Raw genomic sequence first — 26,556 nt, 5'->3', positions numbered from 1 at the left:
GAGACTCCGGCTGAGAAAGCCGAAGGACAAACAGGTTATCAATAAAAGGGGTATGGTAGAGCGACAAAAAAATATTTACAGTTGAAAGGCAATGGGAAGCGTAGTAAAGAGGTAGGCAATAGGCCCGTTCAGGTCAGAACGTTGTCTAGCTGCCAGCGGTCTGAGCCTGTGGCGGATTCGGGCTCTTGCTCGAACCAGGCATGGGGCCAGCCTGAGTGCTACCACTGCGTTGGGTTTGTGGGGTGGCGCTTCGACTAGGCTGAACGGTCCCATTCATGGCTGGAGAGCTTCCGACACCCACACGACTTTGCTGCGCGTTTTGCGCAACACGCATCATGGGAGAATACCCCTGTGCTTGTGGTACTTGCATTCCGGGACCGCCGGCCATGCCAGGTTGCGGTGGTGTTTGGAAACTCCCATCGTGAGGCACCTGGTAATTGGCCTGGACAGTACCGATATTACCTGCAGCGGCGTTCATAGCAACTTGGGACATGCGCTGCTGCTGGTATTGATTTAAGCGTTCTGTAGCGATCCTGTTCACTTGCTCAAGGGGCATATTCGGGTTGCTCCTCTGGATCTGATTTTGGATGGTACTAATGGTCGGGACAACACCGTTCGACAGGAGGTTAGGCTGACCCATGCGGGGAGAGGGAGTAGAAACCCCTTGGGGTGTGGCGTTGTGGAAGGAGGGACTTTGCATGCCACCTCCAGCTTGGAAAGCGGCCATAATAGCAGGATTGTTTGTAGCCCCATTAGCGTTGGACATGTTCATGTTTGGGGAATGAGATCCCTGCGGTACAAATTGCTGCTGACTGTGGAACTGTTGCTGAGCCTGTTGAGGTTGAGGCTGTTGGTGCGACTGCTGCGGTTGCTGCTGCGGTTGTGGCTGTCTAGACTGTAAAACACGCTGCTGCTCTTGAAGGCGATTGGCTTCGCGAATAACTCGCGTATTATCTGGAGACGTCTGCATTGGCAGTCCAGGACGAGTCCCATTGTTCTGTGGCATCCCAGTCTGTGGCATCATCTTCATTGCCATAGGGTTTGGAGGCACCGGACTATTGACAGGCCCCCCAGCAGGTATTCCTTGCACAGGAGGTCGTCCTTGATTGACGCCAACAGCGGCTGGCATCCCGTTCGGTGTGCCACTGGGCATAGAAGGAGTTCCAGGATTAGTACTGCTGTTATTAGGCATACCGTTCTGATTCCGCCCGGGAGCATTCATCATTTGCTGCTGGTTAGGCATCTGGCCAGCGCGCTGAGCTAGGTTTGCCTTGGCTCCATGTCAGTAAAAGATACAAGTCCGAAGATACAAAGGAAGCCTCACTCTTTGCTGGGCAATCATTTGCTGTCGGTACTGCTCTTGTCTCTCCTGCAGCTTTAGTTCCCGCTCATACTTCAGCCGACTAAATTCAGCCGGTGTCGAAAGTGGAGGTTTCGGTTGATTTGCCTCATTAACTTTTCTCAATGAAGCCAATTGGGAGGCTGGAATCCGTCATGAACATTAGTATCGTTTTCAGCCTTAAGAATGAGTAGCATTGTATTCCTTACCGTGCTGTTGCTTTTGAAGCATCGTTTCACGCTTCTTAGCTAACTTTCGCATAGCGTCGAGCAATGCTAGGTGTTTAGAAGATCTTCTTCGATCAACGCGAACGGGCTGCGTGGTCCTCCTCCGAACTGGCGGTACTGCCTGTGGATTGTTATTGCCCTGCTGCTGCTGTTGCTGCTGCTGCTGCTGCTGTTGTTGTTGTTGAGCTGCCTGCTGCGCCAACACGGTGCGCTGTGCAGTTTCCAATCTTTGGTGATAAGCTCGGAAGTATTGGGTCTTCGCCATATCCGTTGGCAGTCCTTCCAGTCCAACCCATCGCTCAAAACATTCCCAAGGGGTCCTTCTCTCCGCCCCAGAAATAAATTGGGACGGAGGAGTAAGCGAACTTGATATTAATGACCAGTTGTAGGAATATTCCTTCACAAGACGACGTAGTTCATCATCCTCTGCATAGGTCCATTGAGATGATTGTCTCGACTCGAAGAAACCAACCAAGGGCATACTATATTCAGTCGGTGGTCTGAAACTATGGCCTGGGTGGATACGGTCACGCAACTGCTTGTTCTCAGGCCGGAAAAGTGCTACGTTGGTCTGCTCAGGAGGCAGCTCCAGCATCTTATGGTCCGGGTCGGATTGATATTGCGTATAGTCATACCGACTACGCTTCCGAGGCGGTCCATCATCGTGGAAAGCTATCTTGCCAGACACATACTTTGAGAGAGGTAATAGCTCGGTTTTCCAAGAAGCATCAGGCGCCTCTTTAAACATCGGCAAATTGGTGTCGGGCGCGATCTTGACAGGCGCATAGATTGGCAATTCATCCAAGAGCTTCTGGGCTGCCGGAGTCATGTCAAGAGAGAAATTGAACTCGTCCGAGCCAAGCGAAAATATAGCTGCAGGCGCTATCGTATCGCGTAGGTCATGGCGAGGTTCGTCGCTGTAACCCTCACTAAGCGAGTCGTCTTCCATCGAAGGGACTAGGTCTGGTGTAGGGTGAGGCACAGCAATAATTTCATCAGTGGTATCCTCTGGGGGCGACATCATATCGGAATTGGGTGAAGTCTTCCCCGTTGATTTCTCGGGAGGAATTCTCGCATGAAAACGCAACAACGACCGATGCTCTGAATCGCTGTTAACGTACTCCGCACACCAATCCGCACAGCTCTTTGCCGCTGCGATCTTCCATTTTCGCTCTTCTCGAAAATCGGTACGCATCCACTTCATATGATCCAGAAGAACATCCCAATGAGCTCCTTGCCGGGGAGGTTCCACCGAACGCTTTAATTGGCGCAAGGGCCATCTGTTCGCATTCTGTAGTGCATAAATTCGTCGTAAGGTACGGCTGTCCATTTGCTCATGATATTCCAAAAGGTGATTTTCAGTAGTAAGGGTTTTATGAGCAGATGCTAAGAGCGTGCTGAGGGCCGAGCCTCGAGGGGGTGTATATGCCCTATTCTGGAACAGAATGTAAAGGTAGTCCTGTTCTTCGTTTATCCTGGCAAGCTCACCAGCGTGCTGACGAATAAGATCCATCGAGTCGTTTTTGTCTTGTGGCTGCTGTGGTTGCTTCGGGAATACAACTGTGGACAGTTTACTCCGTTCCCTTTCTCGTGCTCTTCTATCCTTGAGGCGCATCTTCGCTGCAGAGTTGGCAAGAGCATCCGATGCAGTTCGTATCGTCTCCACGGGTCTTTCGCTGGCATGGCCCTTTTCGGACTGCGGTACAGCCAGTTTCGGCGTTTCACCAAGGATCTCAGAAACCGACTTATGGCGGATAGCACCCGAAGACACCCTAGTTGTCATTCTCTCTGGTCTTGATGTTGGTGGATGAATTGGGAACGAGTCTTTCTTCGATACCGGAGTCTCTGGACTTGTTACTGCTTCGACTTGGAATGCAGTCGGCACATTTTGGTGTTGCATTGGTGCCGGAGGTTCCTGAACGGTCTCGGCTTTACCGACTGGGGTCTTCTCCTCAGGAGGTACAGGTGCCGCAATCGATTCCTTGGGCCCTTTTAATGAATCTTTAGGGCCAGTTGGTGAAGCAACGTTCTCCTGGATTATTTCACTTGTCGAAGGCAAAGAGTCACCCCTATCCCCAATAGACCTACTCGCCGCTAGAGTGCTTTGTTGAAGTGACTGGGCCTCCTCTAATCGTAGTTGTTCATCCGGCGTTGATGGAACCAAAGTCGGAGGAGCTTGGGCAGACTCTTCATGGATTGGTTTCGGGACAGCCTTATCCACTGGTTCGGTCGCATCTTCCCCAGGGCTGGTATCAGGAGACGCGACAGCCGGGACAGGGGTGTTGCTGGAGTACAGCCCAGCAGAGGAAGCAGGAGAAAGCGGCTGTTCCGTGACATGAACTTGGCGCCCGGCCTGCTGCTGTTTCTCCTGATCATTTTGGAAGGTCGGCACCTCAGTGCTCCCAGGGGCAACACGAACGACATGATCCGGCTTCGACTGGGCTGGTGAAATACTAGCTGCCGCGGAATCCTGACCCCGGCTGCTCTTCGGCGTTTCCGGTACAGACTGGTCCAATTTTTCATCAGAAACTGGCAATTCAGCGGAAACGCCAGCCACTGGCGTTGTCGCATCAAGGCCGCGGTCGGATCCGGATGTAATATTTGGCGTAGGTTGGCTAAGAGGTTGCGCCGATTTCAATTGCTCTATTCCAGGAGCAGGAGGTTGCTGTTCGGGTAGTTGCTGGACTTCTAACTTCTGTCGGTCGGTGCTAGTAACAGCCTGGGGAGCAGAGGACTCTCCTGCTGATGGTGGGCTAATGGGAGCGGTACTGTGAGCTTCAGATGGCGTCTCAGCAGCCGGTCCAGCTTCCTTGATCTCGCGTTGCCGAATTGCTGCATAATTAGGGAATGGCGGAAGAGTAGCTTCATTAAAGTAGCGCCCTCTAGTAATAATCGTCAGCAAATGCAGACAGTAGGATATATATGCTTTGTTACGGGGCGTATCTAACGATTATTACAAAGTAAAGAAAGGGACAGGTAAAGCATGAGAAAGCTAGATACTGGGGAGGCGAACCAAAAAAAAGGAAAAAAAAAAAAAGAAAAGAAAAGAAAGAAAGCAAAGAAAGAAAGGAAAAGAAAGGAAAAGAAAAAGTCAAGAGACACGTAGGATCAGAGATGTATGAGAAAAACAAGCGCAACATTACACTTACTTGGACAGATCATTGGCGTCAAGGAACGCCTGTTCGTTTTGGTGATAGAAAGGATCGTTCCCGGTCGTGCCCGCGAAGCCTACGGTCGCAAAGTAGAGCTCATTCAATTTGCGCTTCCGCGACAACAAACAGCGTCTAAAATTCCAAGTAAGCGATAAATCGACACGGGAGGATATACAGAAGCGTAATGGGTCGGGAAAAATTAAATACTTACGCGATCTCATCGTTCTTAGACTGGAGAAGCTCTTCCCGGAGCATCGAGTCTATTTCGGGAACACAGCATCCGATTAACGCGCTAAAATAAAGGGGGATGTATTGAGCGAAGTCATCCAGATGGAAAAAATCGCTCGGAATAGATGAAAAGGATGTGGTTGCGTTGTTCTGAGATGCAAAAGAATAAGAGGCGCAACGATATGGCTTGAAGGGATTTTTTTTTTTTCTGAGGGGGATTGGTAGAGAGGTCCCGGACGGGTATTACAGGGGGAGTTGTGGTTGGCTGTTCAGGCTAGCAGAATGGGAGGGAAAGGAGGGAAGAACACTAACTTTGGTGGTAAAAGGGCGCTGAGAACAAGTCCAAGCAGAGTGTATGTATGTCGAGGGAGGATCAGTGACGGAAAGAAATGACGGCCTCAGGCAGCTCTTTTTCCCTGCCGCCGTCGAATATGGGATGCTAGCTTTTCTATTTTTTGGGTCGGTCGAAAACTGTGTGCCAAGGCCTACGAATATGGAAGGTAGATACCACAGGCAGAACCATTCTCCCCCAAGATATCTCACCGCCCATAAAAAAGAATAATATCCGGCAGAAAAAAAGTTGCCCGCTTTCTAAGCTATCGGTCTTCCCAGGATTCTCAAAACATTCATACTCAAAAAAGGCTCCTATTTTTCAACCAACCTCATCATGGCTAAGCGCAAGAGGGAGGAGGCCAGTAAAGAACCTCAGGCTACTACAAAACCGTCGAAAGTGGTCAAGCCTACCACCAGCCCTAAAGCAACCTCATTGTCCGCAACTAATAATCCTGGTGTCACTCTGCAAATAATTACGGGATCATACGACCGAATCTTGCACGGTTTCACTGCTGCGATCTCTCCGGACAGTCTTTCATCTCAGGGGTCTGAAAAGTCCCCCACCAGCTCGGTGCAATTTACAGATACCTTCCTCTTCGAGGCTCATTCATCGGCTATCCGATGCCTTGCCTTGTCTCCTCAGTGGAAGACAGACTCGACCGAAGAATCGCAAAAGATTATCCTGGCGACCGGTGGCACGGATGAACGCATTAATCTGTATTCATTGTCCAGTGCACCTCCCGCTGTCAACGACGAATTCCCTTCGATTCCAACGCTCAGCGGTAACAAGATCCTCGAAAACCCTAAAAACCGAGAATTAGGCGCCCTGGTCCATCATTCAGCCAGCATTTCCGCTTTATACTTCCCATCCCGCTCGAAACTTCTGACGTCCTCGGAGGATAACACCATCTCCATCACTAAGACCCGTGACTTTACCGTGGTCTCTACCATCAAGGCTCCTCACCCGAAGGTTCAGGGAAGGCCCAGCGGTGACACAGCACCCCCCGGGGGGTCTCCTTCCGGCATTAATGACTTTGCCGTGCATCCTAGTATGAAATTGATGCTCAGTGTTGGGAAGGGTGAGAAATGTATGAGGCTGTGGAATCTTGTCACCGGAAAGAAGGCGGGAGTGTTGAACTTCAGCCGCGAAATGCTCCAGGGCGTCAAAGAAGGCAAATGGAGTACCGGGGAAGGGAGAAAAATTGTGTGGAACGCTAAGGGGAATGAGTTTGCTGTCGCGTTCGAATGGGGCGCCGTCGTCTTCGGAATAGTAAGTAGCCGTGTTTCTCTGCCCTCTATTTGCGAAACATTTCCAACTATATTTCCAGGATTCGACCCCCATCTGCAGGATAGTACCCAGTCCGCGGAGTAAACTCCATCAGATGAGGTATATTGCACGAGATCCATCTGCCGAGGACGGTGAAGAGCTGCTCGCTGCCTCGACTGAAGATGGTAGAGTCATTTGTTACTCTACCAAGAAAGTACAGTCACCCGAAAACGATCCCGACTGCTCTATTCCATTTGGTGAGGCCGTTGCCCAACTCGGTGGCAAAGCCCATGGTTTCCCCGGGAGAGTGAAGGACTTCGAAATCTTAAGCCTCCAGAACGAGCCATCTGTGCCCAAGGATGGTTTCCTGGTGGTGACTGGAAACAGTGAAGGTGTTGTACGCGTATGGCTTCTACGCAAGGAAGAGCTTATTGAAAAGAAGAAGAAGAACTCCAAGGAATCCACCAAGACCCAAGACGGCAACGGTTCCGGAACGGCACAAGTCGGGAAGTTGCTAAACGAGGTCAAGACCGAAAACAGGATCACTTGTCTCAAGGCATTCATTATGTCACCACCCGAAGATCCATCAACCTTGCAAGTCTCGGACGAGGAATCTGAGGAGGAAGAGGAAAGTGAGGAGGAATCGGAGAGTGATGAGAGTGATGAGGAATAGTGGCCGGTAGTTTATGGATTATTACTTAACTTGTATACCCTAGGTCCCATGTGTTGATAGACATGTGTACGATGATAGTTCACATTGCATAAAACAGATTCTCACTCTTTTCTGTATCTCAATCTCTTTGCTTTGCATGTGAACACTACATGGTACGCCAAAATGTGATGAAGAACTATGTAAATGTATGCCTGATGAGTCAGGGAAATGTCCAATCACTTGTACCTTCTATGTATAAGAGAAAGCACTATTTTTTTAGTATTCATATTCGTATACATTTGGCTGCAGTTGATAGTGTGAACTGGATGCTCTGAGTCAGCCAAGCGGCAGAAAAAAAAACATCGCCCACCGCCTGCTCGCACTCCACTGCACAAAATCAAAGAGAGAACCCCACTGACCGGCCAAACCCAAGCCCAAACCGAACTATCATATCGCCTCCAGCAATTTTCATCCCCCCCGTTAATTACGACCCGACATCGTCGCTCGGCCCCTCCTCCTTCTTCAGAAGATCCTCCCCCTCCCCTGGTACCTTTTCCATCGCTGTTGCCGTCTCTGGTTTTTGAATAGCAATCATGGCTACCAACGGCGATTTCTCCGACGACGAGTCCCAGCCTGGTTCCCCCGTGCTGGATGCGAACGGCCATGATGACATCGAAGAGCAGGAGCCCCTTGACGGAAAGTCCCTCAAGTCGGCAATGAAGAATACGGGCTCAGTGCTCCCTCTTCCTCAGTCGAAGCGCCCAGAGCTGCCCGAGCAGCCAGACCCGGAGACTCTCGACCTTTCGAAACTGACTCCTTTGTCGCCTGAAATCATCGCGCGCCAGGCCACCATCAACATTGGTACCATCGGTCACGTCGCTCACGGGAAGTCGACAGTGGTCAAGGCTATCTCAGAGGTTCAGACTGTCCGATTCAAGAACGAACTGGAACGAAATATTACGATCAAGCTGGGTTACGCCAATGCGAAGATCTACAAGTGTGACAACCCGGAGTGCCCCCGGCCGACATGCTTCAAGAGTTTCAAAAGTGAGAAGGAAATTGATCCGCCCTGTGAACGGCCTGGATGCGCTGGCAGGTACCGTTTGTTGAGACACGTTTCGTAAGTGGCCTTCCTCGTCGTAGATCAGTTGGGAAGATCCGTTTGATACTGACTTTTGATTTTCCCCTCCCCAGGTTCGTCGACTGCCCGGGGCACGATATTCTTATGAGTACCATGTTGTCAGGTGCCGCCGTCATGGATGCTGCCCTTCTCTTGATCGCCGGAAACGAAACATGCCCCCAGCCCCAAACGTCGGAGCATTTGGCAGCTATTGAGATCATGAAACTCAGCCATATCATCATCCTGCAAAACAAGGTGGATTTGATGAGGGAGGAAGGAGCCATGCAACACTACCAGTCGATCTTGAAGTTCATCCGCGGTACCGTTGCCGATGGCTCTCCCATTATTCCAATCTCTGCACAGCTGAAGTACAACATCGATGCTGTCAACGAGTACCTTGTGTCCCACATCCCCGTTCCTCTCCGTGACTTCACCGCCTCACCTCACATGATGGTCATTCGGTCCTTCGATGTGAACAAGCCGGGTGCTGAGATTGAGGAGTTGAAGGGTGGCGTTGCTGGTGGTTCCATTCTGACTGGTGTGCTGAAGTTGAACGACGAGATCGAAATCCGTCCCGGTCTCGTCACCAAGGATGAGAATGGCAAGATTCAGTGCCGCCCCATTTTCTCTCGGGTTGTCTCCCTGTTCGCCGAGCACAACGATTTGAAATTCGCTGTTCCTGGTGGTTTGATTGGTGTCGGTACCCGCGTGGATCCCACTCTTTGCCGTGCTGACCGTCTCGTTGGTTTCGTCTTGGGTCATCGTGGGCGCTTGCCTGCCATCTACACGGAAATTGAGGTCAACTACTTCTTGCTGCGCCGACTCTTGGGTGTCAAGACCGCCGATGGCAAACAGGCCAAGGTGGCTAAGCTGAGCAAGAACGAGGTTCTCATGGTCAACATCGGTTCTACGGCTACCGGTGCTAAAGTGCTTGGTGTGAAGGCCGATGCGGCCAAGCTCAGCTTGACCAGCCCAGCATGTACCGAAGTTGGAGAGAAGATCGCCATCAGTCGGAGAATTGACAAGCACTGGCGTCTGATTGGATGGGCCAACATCGTTGCGTAAGTGCTCATACTTCTTTGGGACTTGTTTTTGCCCCTTGTTCCCAGAAGAACGACGAACTAACCCATGTGGGAACAGTGGTAACACCCTCGAGCCTATCTTAAACTAAATAACTTCTCTTTTTCTTCCTTTGCTCTGTTGTAAACTCGGCTCGGTCCAACCGAGTCATGGTCGGGGGAGACGGAGGCTTTCGACTTTTTGTTGGACTCCTTGCCTCTGACAGGGAATCTGGTCGTCCAAGCTCGGAAGGGAAAAGGTTTGATTTCTTTTTTTATATTATGGTCATGAAAGGGAGCGTCGCATTACCCATGAATAGAGTACGCAGGCATTCCAGGATTCGTTCTCATCCACCTGTTGAAGGGCTTTAGTCCACGTTCGTGGTCCCACAGGACACTCACACAGGAAGCCCGGGATCCCATATCTCCAGCGGGAAGGAAGATGAATTTGGAAGATGAGTTGACTGAGAAGGAGTAGAGAGCTACTTCTTTTGACGTGTGTTACGATGCAGTTTTTTGTGAGAAAAAATTTATTTTCATTTGTTTATCTTTGATGAGTTCATTTGCCTTTTTTCGGCCGGCATGGACCTATGTAGAAACGATATAGGGAAATGACGAGATACAATGGAAAACCAGACCTTGAGCCACATATGCATGAGATCTCTATGTTATCGATTTCGTAATTACGTTGGTATGCCATAAAAATAGAGTGGAATCCGAGGATGACTAAGTCGGCCTCCGATCAATAGTTAGTTAGGTAACTAGCTAAATTACCAGGTTGGTCTTGCTGTCCTCTTCCATCTACTGCTTCGTCTTGGGATCAACAACGCTCCACTCAGCACTCCCTTGATTCAAGTCGCAGTGCTGTGTGTTCGTCATGTATATTCTTGAGGTAAGTTTGGTGCTTTTTATCACCCTAGTGCCTAGCAGACATGAGCTGAGCTGGCGGCTTTGACAGCAACTGGCGCGTCTACTCGACCGCCCCCTCTTCCCTTGGAAGAATGTTCTCGTCGGGTTCTCGTTGGGTCAGTTTTTTCTTGAGGGGCTGCTGTCATTCCGGCAATACAAGGTCTTGCAGCGGACAAAGCCTCCGCAAGTCTTGAAGGGTGAAGTGTCTCAGGAAGTCTTCGACCGCAGTCAAGTAAGCGTCTCTCCCATGCAGTAAGGATCGCATCTAATCGAGACCAATCGTGCCTAGTCCTACGGTCGTGCTAAAGCCAAGTTCGGTTTCATTTCGGGTCTGTACGGTCAAATCCAGAATCTTGCATTCATCTACGGCGATATCCTCCCCAAGCTCTGGGGCGCTAGCGGTCTTCTACTGGCACAATACTTTCCTTCTTCATTCCAGGGCGAGATCTCACAGACTCTTCTATTCATCTTTGGGTTCAATTTAATCACCACGATTCTGTCCTTGCCGATTTCGTACTACAACACTTTCGTCCTTGAAGAGAAATTCGGCTTCAACAAGCAGACTCGCAAGCTGTGGGTCACGGACCTGCTGAAGGGTCAGATGCTGGGCATCGTGCTAGGAACTCCTATTATCAGCGCGGTGCTTAAGATTGTTCAAAAGTCTGGCAACTCATTCTTCTACTACCTCTGGCTCTTTGGTGTTTTCGTTCAGATCTTCGCCATTACCATCTACCCGATCGTCATTTTGCCCTTGTTCAACAAGCTGTCTCCCCTGGAGCCCGGCCCGCTGAAGACTGGTGTCGAGGCCCTTGCCAAGAAGCTGGAATTCCCTCTGAAAGAACTGCATGTCATCGATGGTAGCAAGCGGAGCGCCCACAGCAATGCCTACTTTTACGGACTCCCCTGGAAAAAGCACATCGTGATCTATGATACCTTGATTGAGAAGAGTGAGCCGGAGGAGGTTGTTGCTGTCCTTAGCCACGAACTAGGTCATTGGAGTTTGAGCCACACTACAAAGCTGTTTGGTATTGCTCAGGTATGATCGGTCGAGAACTCTATACAGGACTACTTATGCAAGGTAGCAAGCTGACCTCTGGCACTGCAGTCTCACATGTTCTATATTTTCGCTCTCTTCTCAGTGTTCGTGAATAACAAGTCGCTGTATCAATCCTTTGGATTCTACAACGAACAACCCATCATGATTGGCTTCCTTCTGTTCTCGGACGCTCTGGCACCAATGGATGCTGTGGTCAAGCTCTTGATGAACATCCTCAGCCGCAAGTTTGAATTCGAAGCCGGTACGCAGTCCACCTGGTGAATTCTAGGGTTCATGACCGGAAACATGCTGACGATGCCACAGATGCTTTTGCCGTGAAACTTGGATATTCCAAGGAACTCGCGCAGTCTCTGCTCAAGCTTCAGATCCAGAACCTGAGCACCATGGATGCGGATTGGATGTATGCGAGCTACCACTACTCGCACCCGATTCTTTCGGAGCGCCTTAAAGCGCTTGGCTGGAAGGGTGGGAAGGTCACCAGCAACAAGGAGGTGGACAGTGAAAAACCAGTTAAAGTGACTGACCGAGAGTTGTAGGAAATGATGTTGATCAGTTTCCTTGCTACCTGTTTTTATTTCATTTGCTTCCCGGGTATAGTGTTTGGAGATTGTTTGGTGTTTGGAGGGCATTAGAGTATGCAAACGATGCATTTGTGACCGTAGAGATGTTGGAAACCTTCGTATAGGAATATTGAAGCAAACAATGAAAGAGAAAATTAAGAAAGACGACTCCGAGTACACCCTAATGTCAAATCGTCCAAAATAGAAAAAGAAAAGAAAAACGCCCATCCCATATGCACTTCTAATGACTCCTGCAAACCAATCCGTCCCATCGCAGAGCCGATACAGGGCAACAAATAGCACGTCGATAACTGTTGCAGATGTCCTGACACTATTTAAGCCTCTGTCTTCGCCTTTGCCCTTTTCTCCGCGAGTCTGCGTTCCTTCTTCTTGCGCTTTCGCTCCTCCTTATCGACACCTGCGGGAGCGTCTCCATCCTGCTCCTGTTCGACAGGATCGACGTCCATCTGGCCCTCCTCCTGATCGTCCGCATTCATTGACTGTTCGAACTTCTTTGCCTCTTCCCAGTCCCCATTCTCACCGACGACAGGTTGCACATCTCCCTCCACTACTCCGTCTGTCATTAAACTCAGATCCCGACCCAGAACTTCCCCGGCAAGGCCTGCCTGCACGCGCTTCAAATTATGTAGCACGAGACCGGGGGTTCTGGCCGTGCTGCGCGAAATAGGACCATGTGCGCTGATCCTGGCGCTCGGCTGCAGAGCAGGATCGGTAGATGCGCGATCAAGATAAGCGGCGAGGAAGTCGTGCGCAGCGGATTGAGAGATCGGGGCGGAGGAGCGGATGGTGGTGGGATGGTGGACCGTGGGATCGGCGGTTAAGATCATGTTGAGGAGTCGTTTAAGGGAGGAGGGGAGGGTTTGATTGTTCCTCTAGTGGTATCTTCCGAGAAGTCGTGGGTGAGTTCGAGGTCGAGAGCGAAATTGATATATTCCAAAAAAAAAAAAAAAAAAATTAAAAACGAGTCGGCACGTGGCCCGTGCACTGCGGAGTTTCCAAAGCGAATCGCTTCATTCATTCATTCATCCTCTCCATCACCATCCTCTTCGCTATCCAGTCTCATTCCTATTCTCTCACAATGCTCTGTCTCCGCTGCAGTGCCTTGCCCTCCGCTCTTCGGATGTTCGCTTCGTCTGCCCTGACTCGGTACGTTCCCACCGGAACCACCATCATTCAATTCTCCAACAGAAGCACCAGCAGAAAGAACCATATCCGAAGTTCCAAAAACTGACACATAGTTCGAATCAACTAGGCCTTCTTTGTCCCCTCTTTCGTCTCCTCTCCGCTCTCTAACTGCTACCAACATTCCTTCGATACACGCACAGCCACCCAGTCTCGCTTCCCTCCGTCCGCTGTTCCCCAACCACAACGGCACTACATCCGCCCTTCAAACCCGTTCGTTCTCTGCTAGTGCTTCTCTCGGTGTAAAGCGTGATACCTACAACCCTTCGCGACGGGTTCAGAAGCGACGCCATGGGTTCCTGGCGCGGTTGCGGTCGCGTGGAGGCAGAAAGATTTTGATGCGTCGGAGAGCCAAGGGCAGGAAGAATATGAGTTGGTAGATTTCTTCTGAGGGTTTCATTTTTTTTTTTTCCTTATTGTTTGGTATTGTCTGAGTATTGATGTATGGTTGCGTCGTTTTCTTTCTCTTTTTTAGGCCTCGTTCACGTCACTACGGACAATGACGGTTCATGTGTTATAGATATCGCTGAGACTCCTTGAGTAGGGCTGGGTTTGGCCCTCATGTACCATACATACATATCACATAGAATGGTCGATCTGGATTCAATTTAACTGGTATAGGTTGTCTGAGGTCTCAGTGTCTCCGTGTACTCCGTAGATTCGGAAAGGCTATCTAGAGAGGTATATATCCCTACGGTAACTGCCAACTTAGTCCCAGGTATTGGTCAATTTGCACTTTATTTCATTGCCTTTGCCTTTTATTTCTACGTCTCTCCCTTCCTCTATTTAAACAATACATGCTGGCTTTTTTCTGCCCATACTGTGTTCGTCTTCCTTTCTCTGATCTAGCTGTATGTCTCTGTATGTGTATATCATCCGCGTACCAATCAGTTCCCACATGCACTTATTTCGTTATATAAAAGCATCACTCATCATCGTCAGAATCTTCGTCTTCAGATCCGGTCTCATTCTGATCGTCTTCGGATTCTTCATCGTCTTCGGATTCTTCATCCTCACCCTCCCCGGTTTTCAATCCATAATCATCCTCGAATTCCTTCAGCGGCTGCACCTTGGGAGTAAATCCAGACGCCTCCAGGCCTTCCTTGATGGTCTGAGAAATTAAGAGTTAGTATCCAAACAATTCATTACAGTGGGATCCAATTGGAGAAGAAACATACCGTTTCAAGCATGGTCGTGCAAGTGATCACGATGTTGGCTGTCTCCGGAGCAAACACTGGCAGGATGATGTTCCGCAGCGCCGTTTTGACATCCTCTATGCCGATATCCCGCACGTGCTTTAGCATCTTCTCCTTGTAGTCGCTAGGCAGCATGCGGATCACCTGGCGAATGAAACTGCCCTGCGCCGCGCTGGCGATAGTCGCTTGCTCGTTGGCGAAACTAACTACGATGCTGCTAATCGCACCCTCCAGCATCAAGGGATCGAATGGAACCGCCCCCGAGACGTGATCCTTGACGATCTGCTTGCTCGACTCGAACGCCTTATATGCATTCGGCGACCGGTACACGTCGAAGTTAACAAATCCTGTGTCGATATTGTAGGCGAAGGTGGTGCCATATGCGAGGCCTGTACCACGAACCGCCACCCAGAGAGGTCCCTCGACAGCGTTCATGTATGCGATCGCCACCAGCAGCGCTGGGAGTCTCGGGTCGTCATACGAATCAAGACCCCGGGCCGTGGCATAAGCAAAGGAGGAGTCAATGGTCGGCATGGGGACTACAAATGACTGGCCGCCCAGGTTCTGGCCCGTCTCGCTTAGCAAAGGTCTTCTAGACGTGACAGGTTGAAGTGGAACATGGGCACCTAGTCGCTCGGCGAACGATTTCCAGGCCGAAACCGGGTTCTGCAGTTTCTCGAGGTCGGCAATAACCAGAATCCTCATGTTCTCGAACTTGAAGAGAGCTTTCCGAATCTCTTCCATACGTGCAACAACGGTTTCTGGTTCCTCTGCCAATTGACGCTTGATCCGCTTGAGATATCGCGCCTTAACCAGAGTGCTCCGGGCCCGAACAATTGACTCGGCCGCATAGTGGACCATAACATGCACTGCCGCAAGCATATCGTCGCCGCTACGTTTGGAATCAGGCACGTCGGAGAGTAGACGGCTAGTGATCGCACGAAGTCTCTCCACGTCGAAGACAGAGCTCCAGGAAAGCTCCTGAAGCCATGCAATAGCTGCGCTATACTTTTTCAACTCGACCTGGAACGAAATGCGCAGCATCTCCGAGTTGCCCAAGCTTCGGGCCCCTTCCATGCCGTAGCCAACTGTGTCCCTTTCCAACTCGACAACGACTTGTTCGAAGTTAACGGTCCTGCCATCGCGGTAGACCGGTAGGTTGAAAAACGCTTCTGTGTAGATAGACAAGAGAGGACGGAGCTGAACTGGCACAGACTGTGCAGAGATGAGGAGAGAGAGCTGGACAAAACTGCTAGGGATGTGCTCGAAATGAATAAACAGAGGCATGTCAGAGCCATCGGCGTCCACAAGCTTTTGGGCCTTGTGCTCTGGGTGTCCAGCCTGCAAAGCAGTACCAGATCGAGCTGTTGTGGTTTCCACGAAATGGATCGACTCGATTCCAGGGATTTCAAACTTCTCCAACATCGCCTTTGGGATTTCCTTGTCATTTTCGGCCTTCGCTTTCTCAAGCTTTTCAGCCAGCTGAGCCAACCCCTTTTCGCCAAGCTGCTTCTTCTGCGCTGCAACTCTTGCTTCCTCCACTTTCTTCAGTGTCTCGGACATCTTCGATGATGGCACACCCAGGATGCTGACGTGCGGAGCATCGGAAATCCACTTCTTGATAAAGTTGCGCCATTCCATCTCAGTCCATTTCTCCAGAACGTCGTACTCCTTCAAGGTGGCAACGTCGAGCATCGTCGAGCCATCCCGCTTGCCAAACAGGAAATCAGAAATGACATACTCGGCAAATGAAGATGCAGAGCTTTCGGTGTTGAACTTCCAGCTGCGTCTCTGCCGGTCAATACATTCTTGAAGGTATCTCATATCGATCTCCTTTTGCATCGCATCCTTCAGCACATCGAAGAATCGTTGTTCCACCTTGGCAAGTTTATCCGTCTCAACACTTGTCAGGGTGAAGCGGATCTCCAAGCTAGGGTGTTCTTCAGTAGCGTAATAGACAGCACTTGCGAGTTGTTCCTTTTCCACAAGCACATTGTCCAATAGAGAAGCCGACGATCCAGCCAAATATAGCAAAACAACGTTCAGTGCTCCAGCTGTATAAATATGTTAGATTTACTGGAGGTTCATGATTTAGAGAAGAGACTCACTTTGTATAGGATCTGTGCAATCCGGTCCCAAGAACCTGATCTCTATTTCGCCAAAAGATTCATCCTCTTCAGGGAACTCTACAGTCTGTACAATGGATTCCTCCAACGGAGGCGCCTGCTTGGAGTCCACCCAGGGTCGTTTGAATGGCGATCCAGGACTCGGGATAACATCTATAATGGCATCCTCAAACTTATCCAGAGTTTGCAGCATATTCTCATGGTCTACTTCGCCCGTGATAATCAGACAGAGATTTTTGGGCTGGTACATGTCACGGTGGAACTCCCTAATTCTCTCGGCCGTGAGGACGCGAAGTTGTTCCATCATGCCTCCAGTCTCGTAGCGAAATCCCACTCCGTGCGGGTACATCAACCGTCGAGCAGTTAGATCAATAAGCTCTGCAGAGTTGTTTTGCACGCCTTGCATCTCCGAATACACGACCCCGGCATCATTTCCGGTGCCATCAATGTGATGCACTTCGGTGTAGCAACCTTCGTCTGTCAACGTCGGGGCTATCACATGCTCAAGGTATACGGGTAGGATTTGAGCAAATCCCTCCCAGCCCGCCGTGTCTAGGGTATATGCTGTATGGTCTGTCGCTGTCCAAGCATTAGTATTCGAGTAAACCCGCGTAGCGAGCTTGTCAAGGAATCCCTTGTATTTGTAATTGCGAGAACCCATAAAGCAAAGATGCTCCAACGTATGAGGGGCTCCCGAATCATCGGAGATTTCAGTAGCTAAGACGAAATAGCCAGTTACCTTAGGGCCTTTCTGGTCAATGACCACGACCCGCATGCCGGTCCTCTCGGATTCATATTGAACAAACTCGCTAGGTGAGTAGTCCGGCTTGAACTTCTGAAGAAGTTTAAAATGACTATTCTGACTAGGTGACATCGTGTTTAACAATCCTGAGGACCTCTGGATGTACCCTTTGACCGCAGGTCTTATATTCACTTCCCCTAGCAGTCGTCTGTACGACGGTCAGTTAGCGATGTAATATAGACGAGCACACGAACAATAAGTCCATGTATACGCGACGGGTTTTAGGATTAAGGCAAAGATAAGGATATTGAATCTTGGTTTAACTATATCCAAAGCACGAGCTGCATACAAATAAAGGCGACAATCTCAGGGCATAGCATTGGCGTCATCGGACTTTTGCTGGAGGGGAGTTTTTTTTTTTTTTTTTTTTTTTTTTTTTTTTTTTTTGGGGGGGGGTTTTTTTTTTTTTTTTTTTTTTTTTTTTTTTTGCGTGTGGCAACTGGGGTGATGACTTTGACTCACGTAAATCGAGTAAATTGCGCCCTAGCCAGGCCTCGTGTGGAAATTCGAGACAACACAGTGAATGTTGCTCAAGATCTCGTCTCAACGATGCAAGGACGTGGGCAATGGACAGCCTCTGGGTTGGTGCTTCCCTTTCAGGCTGTGACGCGATGTTCTGGAGTGGAGTCTGGGTCCCGTCAAGCAGGAAACGGATCGGCCTGTCAACAGATTGTCAGAAATGCTCATAGAGAGATCCAAGAGAGGTTCCTCGTTTAGGACAATCAGGAACCCAGGAAGCCCAAAACCAGACAGGAAAAACTCACCAGCTCACCCTCGCCGCAGAATAAGCAATTCTCCCAATCGACCACTTGCCTGTATTGGGCCAAGGCGGTGAAGAGAGAAGACTGAAGGTGATGGAGGCGGTGAAGTCACATGGTGTTGACAGCTCGTCCTCTTCGACTTCCACTTCTTGCGCCGGAGACCATGATCTTGGGAAGTCGCGCGATATTGCCGATACTTTGGTTGTTAGTATACGGTATTTGGGTTTACCTGTTGTGATCAGTTGCGGAATAAGAGCTGGTGCGCAACAAACCTCATCCAGTATGGCCAGTAAACCGTCGGATCAAGAGATATCGCAGTCAGTACTGGATTTTGTCACAAACGGTACTTATCCAGAGTCGGAGAAGGTTATAGCCGCCGAATTTCCCGTGTCTGCCCTTTCCAAGGAGTTGGATCTTCTAGCGAAAGCTAGAGCGCAAGTCGAGGTAAGTAGCAGGTCTCCCCAGACCGAGCTAAACCTATGGCTCAATAATAATATACTAATTGTCTATTTCATATAGGCCGAGATTAGCTCATTAAGTCGAGAGAATTATTTCGATGCAGATGGCTGGATCTCGCAAGCCAAACAGCTTCACGCGGACATCGAACGGTCCAAGGTTACTGCACGAGAGATAGTCGCGCAGCATGAGAACACAAAACCACTGCAATCCAAGGTTGAGGATGCCGCTGCCAAAGTTCAATTGATTGAAACCGAGATTGCATTTAATCAGGCTGTGACGAATACTCTGGAAGTAGTGCAAAGACTATGCCAGCAACTTGACGACGGAAGGGCCATCCTTAAAGAAGGCCAAGTCATAGACGCAATTGATACGTTGGAAGCAGCAGAGTGCTTTATCAAAAAAGACAGTCTCTTTACTAACACCACTGTGTTGCTCCTATTATCAGAAAATATTAGTGAGCTACGGAGTGAGATTGCTGAGTACTTGCGTAATCGCTGGAATGAACAGTTAAGCATTGACGAAAAGGAAGCTAAATTAGTCGTTCTAAAAGACAACGGTGAGATCCTTCCGGGGTAACATTTAGAAGAGTATTACTGACAGTACTCAGACCAACTGGAGGAAACTATTACAGCACTGACCCGATTGGAGATACTCGCTCCTGCTAAGAGTAAATTCCAGAAAGATCTGGTTACTGCCATTATCGAACCGATATTACTACCAGGTGTCGATGGCTATATCCGTGAAGTGCATGTTGAGGAATCCACTATCCAGGTTGATCCCCAACCATCAAAGGCCTCTGTTCCTGATGCTTTGGGACACATAGCCAGTGTCCTAGGCTTCCTTCGCAAACGCCTGCCCACATCAGCTCTGGATTCGTTTTCGAAAACTTTCATCCCTATACTTTCATCAAAGATTATAGCATCCTTGTTATTGTGTGCGATTCCTACGGGACTTGAAGGCCTAACTGAATTTGAGAGCACTCTTGACCACGTTCTGGAATTTACCAACACCATTAAAACCTTTGGTTGGCATGGTCAGGAAGAGCTTGTTTCTTGGGTCAATCAAGCCCCTCGACTCTGGCTGACGAGACGGCGAGTTGATTCATTGGATCAGGTTCGCAAGGTTCTAGCTGCCAGTCAGGGCAGCACAAAACGAGTTGAAAGAGTAGAAAAGGAAAAGGTTTCCGATACAGATGAGGCTTTACTGGAAAACGCTACTTCTGATGACTGGGATGCCAGTTGGGATAACGATATCGGAGATGAGCACCAAGAAACGCGTGCCGAAACCAAGGACGATGAAGAAGACGTTAGTGCCTGGGGCCTTGATGACGATACCAAGGACATTGCGGAAACACCAGCCGATGCCTCTGTGTCTGCCGAGGACGATGGGGCTGATGCTTGGGGCTGGGGCGACGAAGACGAGGAACCACCAGTTGCTGATTCTCAACCTAAGCACTCCGACGTTGGAAACTCTGTGAACAGCAAGGGTACAGCACAGCATGCTTCCCCGCACGAAGTCACCTTGAGAGAACAATACACTGTAACCGACATTCCCGATGCTGTTCTCGCGATCATTCGACAACAAGTGATTGATTCTAATTCAATAACGCATCCCGCGTATGTACTACCCGGTAATCACCTGCATACCTCTATGTACTCATTTTATGTCAGGCATTCCCATTCGCGGGTAGTCTCTTCTGGGACTGGTCTACTTGCGCTTCCGACTTTAGTTCTGGCCATGTTTAAAGCCACAGCAACGTCATTCTATGGTCTTAAACTCAACGCCGGGCAGATGTACTTATACAATGACAGTTTATACCTTGCAGACCAAGTCCGTGGTGTTGCAGATGAATATCAGCTCACAAAACTCCGAACTGACATCGAGGCCCTTGAAAGATTCGGCAAACTAGCCTATAGCAAGGAGATGCAGACCCAACGTACTATTGTGACCGACCTCCTCGACGGCACGCAGGGTTTTAGCCAGTGCTCAGAGCAACCTTTCTTAGGGGAATGCGAAAATGCAGTAAGCGCGACAGTTGACAGAATTCGTGACGTCTACAACGAGTGGCAACCAATTCTATCTCGCTCTGCGCTTCTCCAGTCGATCGGGTCTCTAGTGTCGACGGTCATTAATAAGATCGTCATGGAAATAGAAGAATTAGGTGATATATCGGAAACTCAGTCTGGACGACTTGTGTCATTCTGCAATCAAGTGTCGAAACTAGAGGATCTGTTCATACCTGAGATGCCAGAGAACGCTGAGCGCGTACCAATGACCGCCGTCTACGTGCGCAACTGGCTGAAGTTCCAGTACTTAATCAACATCCTGGAGAGCTCCTTAGCGGATATCAAGTTCCTCTGGCTGGAAGGGGAACTTCGCCTAGAATTCTCGCCTGAAGAGGTGATAGATTTGATTGAGGCTCTCTTTGCCGAATCCGACCACCGACGAAAGACAATAGCGGAAATTTGGCGAGTCTCCAGGAATCCGTAGTCCTTCATGTGAGCGATATGTATGTAGTAGTTATCAATTGTTTGCTGTTCCATAGGAAATTCCATGCATATCTAGTCCACTAGAAATCCACGCATGCGGGGGATCTCCGCGCTTTGCGCAAATGGCCGCGTCGATTCCCGTAATTTTTCCCTCGCCCGTCGCAGTTTTTCCATCCACGGCATATCCAGCACCACACTGCTTCAGAAACTCCCTTTTGTGCTACACGCCTGCAATATGAACGGGGATCCAAATCCTACCGATGCGGCCTCGTTGCAGGCTGCACAGAGACAAGTTCGTGTGCAACTCACGAGCAAGCAAGAAGATATTGCACTGCCTGAGAATACCGGCCCGATTCTAGTTCCTACTGGTGAGATTCTACCTTTAGATATACTTGTTCCAGTCGCTCCAAGTCACTCTTCTGGTGCTGATGCTAGCCTTCTCTAGGCCTGCGGAGATATGCCCTTTCGACGTTGGTGAACAATCTTCTCGGGAGCGTCAAACCAATCCCATTTGAATTCTTGGTCAATGGGTCATTCCTCCGAACTTCAATCGATGAATACTTGACAGCCAATGGCATCTCTGCTGAGACAACTTTGGAGATTGAGTATGTTAGGGCTCTAATACCACCTCTTCACATTGCGTCGTTCGAGCATGATGACTGGGTAAGCTCAGTCGATGTGCTCTCTTCCACATCGCCTGCTGCTTCCTGGGCCTCCGCATCCATCCCTCAAGGCCAGGAAAGGATTCTTTCCGCCAGTTATGATGGTCTTCTTCGGGTATGGGATATGTCTTCGCAGATTGTAGCAACCTCGCCGTCAGCGCCTGATGGAGGGCATACCGCTTCCATCAAAGCGGCCAAGTTCATCTCTCCTAATTCGATCGCTTCGGCGGGACTCGATCGGACAGTCCGTCTATGGAAGTACTCGGAAACCGATGATGGCTTCTCAGGAAAGATTTCTCCCCAGCTAGAGCTATACGGGCACAAGCTCGGCATCAACTCCTTGGCCGTCCACACTCCCTCGAACCGTATTCTATCCGCCTCTTCAGATCATAGTGTGGGCCTCTGGTCGACAAAAAAATCCGACGCCCCAGCTGCCCCAGAGAAATTGCTTCCGTCAGCCGTCTCGAAAAGTTCGAAGCGAAGGAAGTTGAACTCATCCGTGAGCACTCCGCAACGCGGGCCATTGGCCCTCTTGTCGTCCCACAGTGCGCCAGTGTCAGCTGCAATTTTCGATTCGAAGGACTCTACGGTTGGATACTCGACTTCTTGGGATCATTCCCTACGCACCTGGGATCTTATTACCGCCACTTTAGTTGATACTCGGACGACATCGCACTCACTTCTCTCTCTCGAACACCTCCCTGACCACCATCTCCTTGCAGCGGGCTCTTCTGCCCGTCATATCACTCTTATTGACCCTCGGGCATCTACGACAACCATCGCAGCCATGACACTGCGCGGCCACACCAACGCTGTTGTAACCTTGGCCCGTGACCCTAACAGCGCGTACGGTCTGATCAGCGGTAGTCATGACGGCACATGCCGAATTTGGGATATCCGATCTACCAAGACAGACAAGGAAGGCGTTGTGGGAGAGAGTGTCTACTCGATCTCGCGTAAAAGCCTGGAGGAAGGGGGCAAGTCCGATGCTAAACGTGTTGGTGGGGAGGGCGTCAAGGTCTTCGGGGTGTGTTGGGACAAGTCAGTGGGCATTATCAGTGCTGGTGAGGATAAGAGAATTCAGATCAACCGCGGAGAGGGCGTGCTATCTTCTGCACAAAATTAAGCTGCGCAATCTGGGCCCGGCGTTTTATTGAAGGATGAAAAGTTGGACTTTTATCGTTGGGCTTTATTTCGAAAAGCTGCCAGACCTTTTGGTGTTTCTTAATTTTCACGTGGTGTTGATTGCCTACCTAGACATGGGAATATTCCGCCTATTTTTTCCTTTCATTGCCTAAATATAGTACATCCCATAAAATTTAAAATATCGGAATATTCAATTACAAGAAATGAACGATAAACGCCGGTTCATGCCCCTCGCACATAAAAAAGACACACAGATCGACCAACCACAAACAATTATAGCATATTCAGAGCCTTCTTTCCATACGGTTGAGTTTGACAGCAGTTTTGATCTGCCCAGACAGAATCAGCACCCATTACTGACAACACCAAAGATGGAACACCTACCTGGGTCCTTGTTCTTTGTCCCCGGACCGGCAGTCCTAGAGCATGACGCCTACCACGATATGTACCCGTCTCCTTCAATCGTTTAATGTTGTCAAGGATTGATCTCCGGAGATCGTTCTCGATTTTCATGTCGGATAGAGCAGCAGTGATATCGAGGACTTGCTTGTTGGCCAGCTCACCAACCTTGCATGTCGGGTGGACGTGGAACCGGGCAAGGAGCCGCGACGAGGTGTGGCAACCAATGCCAAAGAATGACTCAAGCGATTTCTGGAAGGAAATGTTAGACCAAGCTCGACACAACGGATGCTGCTAGTATGCAGGAAAGGTTAATATTTGCCTTGACAAGGTTCCGCTCGGGGAAGTTCACGCCGAGGATGAAGACCTAGCAAGCGGTTAGCTTCCGATTGCGAGTTCGACTTAAATCAATTGAGACACGGCATACCATCTTGAGCAAATTGCGTGTGCCCACCCTTGTGGCTATACTGCTCTCTGCGGTGTTAGATCTCCAGCGGGCGGAAGAAATTAACCATCCCGTAACAACGTTTCTCCGCATGTAGCTTGTCGAAAGTTTCGGATTATGAAACAGGAATGTTGTAACTAGTTAGTTAACATTTCCCTTAGGCCCAACCAATTGCGTAGGATAAGCGTACCGAAATACGCCTTTCAATTTTGAAAATTACACAAGTTTTCCATAATTGGTTGTAGTGTGGTCTTGGCACCATTGCATGCCGCCGACCTGCAACCTGGCCTTGCTGGGTGAGACAGTTCCTTATCCGCTGCGCTTTGCAAACTATTCCTAGGGCTCTCCTACAAACGGAGACACTGTGCGAAACAATGAACTTCAAAAACCTCTTCCTGTCCTTTTTCTTGGTCTTCGCAGTTGGACTCGCCTTGGTCCATGCCGAAGAGGCCAAGGAGCCTCGGGGCCCCAAGATCACCAACAAGGTAGGACGCTGGCTACTATCAATTGCAGAGACGAATGGTCACCATGCTAACCGGAATACTGTGGTCAGGTCTACTTTGATATTGAACATGGTGACAAGCCGCTCGGTAGAATTGTAATTGGATTGTACGGTAAGACCGTTCCTAAGGTAAATGAAACAACCCATTGTCTTCACTCCTATCTCGGAATCCCAGGCTAACTGAATTGATGGTTTCTAGACTGCTGAGAACTTCCGGTACAGTGTCTCTAACCTGGCTCTAAACAGCCTATTTATCTCTGCTAATAATCGAACGTCTCCAGCGCTCTGGCTACCGGCGAGAAAGGCTATGGCTACGAGGGTTCCACTTTCCACCGTGTCATCAAGGAGTTCATGATCCAGGGCGGCGACTTCACCAAGGGTGATGGTTAGTACCAGGCTCTAGAGCTGGCCCAGATATGATTCATGCTGACCACCTGCACGAAGGCACCGGCGGAAAGTCGATCTATGGTAACAAGTTCGCGGACGAGAACTTCAAGATCAGGCACACCCGAAAGGGACTTCTCAGCATGGCCAACGCCGGCAAGGACACCAATGGGTCCCAGTTCTTTATCACAACCGCCATTACCTCGTACGTCTAGGTTTGACTAAATCGAACGAGAGTGCGGCTGCTAACTATTCATGTTACTAGGTGGCTTGATGGCCGTCACGTTGTGTTCGGCGAAGTCCTTGAGGGCTACGAGGTTGTTGAGAAGATCGAGAATGTGCCGAAGAAACCCGGCGACAAGCCTGAAGAGGTGGTCAAAATTGTCAAGAGTGGAGAGCTCAAGAGTGAAGAGCCCAAGACTGAAGACAACGCCAGCGGCAAAAAAGGTAGCCATGAGGAGTTGTAGGCCTAGTCCCAGTCAGTCCTTGCTACTTGAGGAAGTCCCAAATATGCTGATGCTCGCTGGCCTATGAAGAACCGTAGACCACCAGCCGGAAATCGTTACAACCGCACCAGCATCTTCCTATCTTTATCTACCCAGGTTTGCTGTCTTTCTCGTTGGCATCGCAGTCATTGCGATCATAGTCAAGAAGAGCTGTGGGGGACGTTCCCGGGCAAAGGAGGACCATGAAAAGAGCATGGCTTAGGAGATTCCAATGTGATTATATTTACGTGAGCTGCCATGTTGGACTATTTTCTATCCAATCATCCCGCCTTATCGGGTTGCTTCGTAAGAATAAGTCAGTGCTGCTAGCCATTGGTATGTGCCATTAAGAAGTAGTTAATAGAAGGGCCCAGTTCAGCAGTGGCGACACCGGTCAGATGTCCCAGAACGTAGGTGAGAAAGGTGGCAAAGTTCTATGTTGTCATCGACTGTGACGGCTGATATCCACTCTATAATTTGACATGGGGATACTAACGGCTGATCCTAGATTAGATCCTTTCTACGGGTTTGTACTCACTACTCAGGTAGTCTAGATAGTAAATAGGTATTTGACTGGTAATCTACAACCAGCCGAAGTAAATATATTCTGGTGAATAATGTGGGAGGGAATATTCCGTAAGCAAGCCTTTTTTTTTTTTTTTTTTTTTTTTGGGAAGTACGTGTAACACCAAAATATTCCCCTGTCTAGGGACAACGATAGTTCAGTGTGTATATGGTACGGAGTAGATTAGGTTGATCTGTACGGAATAGTTACTTTGGACATCATTTGGGAGGAAAGTACCAACTATGAATCCAATAAGCTTCGCCCAGTAAAGCAGTACGAAGGGTGTCTACTTTACGATGCTTTGGTGAAAATAAGAAAAATAAGAAGAAAAATAAAAACGGTCATCAACTTCATTCCTAGTTGGCCACCAACTTGGTGGATTTTCTCATTTTATTTTATTTCATTTTTAAATTTTTTTTTTTTTTTTTTTTGCCCTTCGCTTCTGGATTCTGAATCAGCAACGGGAGTGAAAAATCAAAATAAGAAAAAAATAAGAAAAAAATAAGAATAAAATAAAATAAAATAAAATAAAAAAGGTGACATTAAAGGACAAACACGAAGAGAATCGGATTAATTTACACCAGGAAGAAGAGAAAAATTTAAAATTGATTCCAAGTTGCCTCTTGTCAACCCACAATAGTCAAACTCTTTTCTCTCTCTCTTTTCTCTCTTCCAACTTCCATCTTGCTCCCTTTCCCCCTAATCCAAATCGGTTCATTTTTTTTTCCTTCCCCCATTTTTTCTTTTTCTTTTCCCATTATCTCCACGTCTTATCCTTTTTTCTTCTCTCTTCCCTTCTCCTCGTCCCTCTCGTTGCCCTTTTTTCTTCTCTTTGCAAATTTAATAGAGGGTTAGATCTGGGTGATCACCTTGTGGTTTTTTTTTTGTAATACAACTGCTCAGATCACTTCTTTCTTTTCTTTCTTTTCTTTTTGTGATCGAAGTGTTCTTGTTCATTATCGCCACTTGATAGAGAACGGGAACTTGTGTTTTTTTTTCTATTAGTTTTTCGCCTTTGCACCACGTTCTC

At 49.1% G+C, this 26,556-nt stretch overlaps 11 protein-coding genes across 11 annotated transcripts; 7 read left to right on the top strand and 4 right to left on the bottom strand.

Moving 5' to 3' along the window:
* Positions 1 to 145: 145 nt before the first annotated feature.
* eaf1 (MYB and HSA domain protein) lies at positions 146 to 4,973 on the bottom strand (the record flags this gene model as incomplete). Its single annotated transcript, XM_033569642.1, has 5 exons — positions 146 to 1,270; positions 1,325 to 1,482; positions 1,549 to 4,448; positions 4,716 to 4,850; positions 4,930 to 4,973. 5 exons carry the CDS (start codon positions 4,971 to 4,973, stop codon positions 146 to 148), a joined length of 4,362 nt encoding a protein of 1,453 aa, XP_033428448.1.
* Positions 4,974 to 5,613: 640 nt separating this feature from the next.
* ATNIH1004_004981 (putative 60S ribosome biogenesis protein Mak11) lies at positions 5,614 to 7,219 on the top strand (the record flags this gene model as incomplete). The annotated part of the gene is made up of 2 exons (XM_033569641.1): positions 5,614 to 6,549; positions 6,608 to 7,219. 2 exons carry the CDS (start codon positions 5,614 to 5,616, stop codon positions 7,217 to 7,219), a joined length of 1,548 nt encoding a protein of 515 aa, XP_033428447.1.
* A 572-nt stretch (positions 7,220 to 7,791) lies between these two features.
* On the top strand, positions 7,792 to 9,383 carry GCD11 (translation initiation factor eIF2 subunit gamma; the record flags this gene model as incomplete). Its single annotated transcript, XM_033569640.1, has 2 exons — positions 7,792 to 8,318; positions 8,393 to 9,383. 2 exons carry the CDS (start codon positions 7,792 to 7,794, stop codon positions 9,381 to 9,383), a joined length of 1,518 nt encoding a protein of 505 aa, XP_033428446.1.
* Positions 9,384 to 10,253: 870 nt separating this feature from the next.
* On the top strand, positions 10,254 to 11,878 carry ATNIH1004_004979 (zinc metalloprotease; the record flags this gene model as incomplete). Its single annotated transcript, XM_033569639.1, has 5 exons — positions 10,254 to 10,268; positions 10,335 to 10,517; positions 10,575 to 11,321; positions 11,391 to 11,583; positions 11,646 to 11,878. The coding sequence occupies 5 exons, from the start codon at positions 10,254 to 10,256 to the stop codon at positions 11,876 to 11,878; spliced, it is 1,371 nt and encodes a 456-aa protein (XP_033428445.1).
* A 359-nt stretch (positions 11,879 to 12,237) lies between these two features.
* ATNIH1004_004978 (uncharacterized protein) lies at positions 12,238 to 12,750 on the bottom strand (the record flags this gene model as incomplete). The annotated part of the gene is made up of 1 exon (XM_033569638.1): positions 12,238 to 12,750. One exon carries the CDS (start codon positions 12,748 to 12,750, stop codon positions 12,238 to 12,240), a length of 513 nt encoding a protein of 170 aa, XP_033428444.1.
* Positions 12,751 to 13,001: 251 nt separating this feature from the next.
* Positions 13,002 to 13,485, top strand: ATNIH1004_004977 (mitochondrial 54S ribosomal protein bL34m; the record flags this gene model as incomplete). Its single annotated transcript, XM_033569637.1, has 2 exons — positions 13,002 to 13,069; positions 13,176 to 13,485. 2 exons carry the CDS (start codon positions 13,002 to 13,004, stop codon positions 13,483 to 13,485), a joined length of 378 nt encoding a protein of 125 aa, XP_033428443.1.
* A 545-nt stretch (positions 13,486 to 14,030) lies between these two features.
* On the bottom strand, positions 14,031 to 17,301 carry ATNIH1004_004976 (putative zinc metalloprotease; the record flags this gene model as incomplete). The annotated part of the gene is made up of 3 exons (XM_033569636.1): positions 14,031 to 14,216; positions 14,284 to 16,355; positions 16,410 to 17,301. The coding sequence occupies 3 exons, from the start codon at positions 17,299 to 17,301 to the stop codon at positions 14,031 to 14,033; spliced, it is 3,150 nt and encodes a 1,049-aa protein (XP_033428442.1).
* A 971-nt stretch (positions 17,302 to 18,272) lies between these two features.
* ATNIH1004_004975 (uncharacterized protein) lies at positions 18,273 to 20,939 on the top strand (the record flags this gene model as incomplete). The annotated part of the gene is made up of 3 exons (XM_033569635.1): positions 18,273 to 18,434; positions 18,510 to 19,005; positions 19,057 to 20,939. The coding sequence occupies 3 exons, from the start codon at positions 18,273 to 18,275 to the stop codon at positions 20,937 to 20,939; spliced, it is 2,541 nt and encodes an 846-aa protein (XP_033428441.1).
* A 234-nt stretch (positions 20,940 to 21,173) lies between these two features.
* On the top strand, positions 21,174 to 22,726 carry YTM1 (WD repeat WDR12/YTM1 family ribosome biogenesis protein; the record flags this gene model as incomplete). The annotated part of the gene is made up of 2 exons (XM_033569634.1): positions 21,174 to 21,306; positions 21,384 to 22,726. 2 exons carry the CDS (start codon positions 21,174 to 21,176, stop codon positions 22,724 to 22,726), a joined length of 1,476 nt encoding a protein of 491 aa, XP_033428440.1.
* A 304-nt stretch (positions 22,727 to 23,030) lies between these two features.
* On the bottom strand, positions 23,031 to 23,575 carry ATNIH1004_004973 (mitochondrial 37S ribosomal protein uS13m; the record flags this gene model as incomplete). Its single annotated transcript, XM_033569633.1, has 4 exons — positions 23,031 to 23,075; positions 23,131 to 23,397; positions 23,474 to 23,512; positions 23,573 to 23,575. The coding sequence occupies 4 exons, from the start codon at positions 23,573 to 23,575 to the stop codon at positions 23,031 to 23,033; spliced, it is 354 nt and encodes a 117-aa protein (XP_033428439.1).
* Positions 23,576 to 23,964: 389 nt separating this feature from the next.
* Positions 23,965 to 24,943, top strand: CPR2 (Peptidyl-prolyl cis-trans isomerase B; the record flags this gene model as incomplete). Its single annotated transcript, XM_033569632.1, has 6 exons — positions 23,965 to 24,075; positions 24,144 to 24,221; positions 24,292 to 24,308; positions 24,374 to 24,477; positions 24,537 to 24,681; positions 24,742 to 24,943. 6 exons carry the CDS (start codon positions 23,965 to 23,967, stop codon positions 24,941 to 24,943), a joined length of 657 nt encoding a protein of 218 aa, XP_033428438.1.
* Between the last annotated feature and the right edge of the window lie 1,613 nt (positions 24,944 to 26,556).

Source organism: Aspergillus tanneri (assembly GCF_003426965.1).
Source record: "Aspergillus tanneri strain NIH1004 chromosome Unknown AapTan_3_pilon_pilon_pilon, whole genome shotgun sequence".
NCBI lineage: Eukaryota > Fungi > Ascomycota > Eurotiomycetes > Eurotiales > Aspergillaceae > Aspergillus > Aspergillus tanneri.
This window is presented reverse-complemented; position numbering and strand designations above follow the sequence as displayed.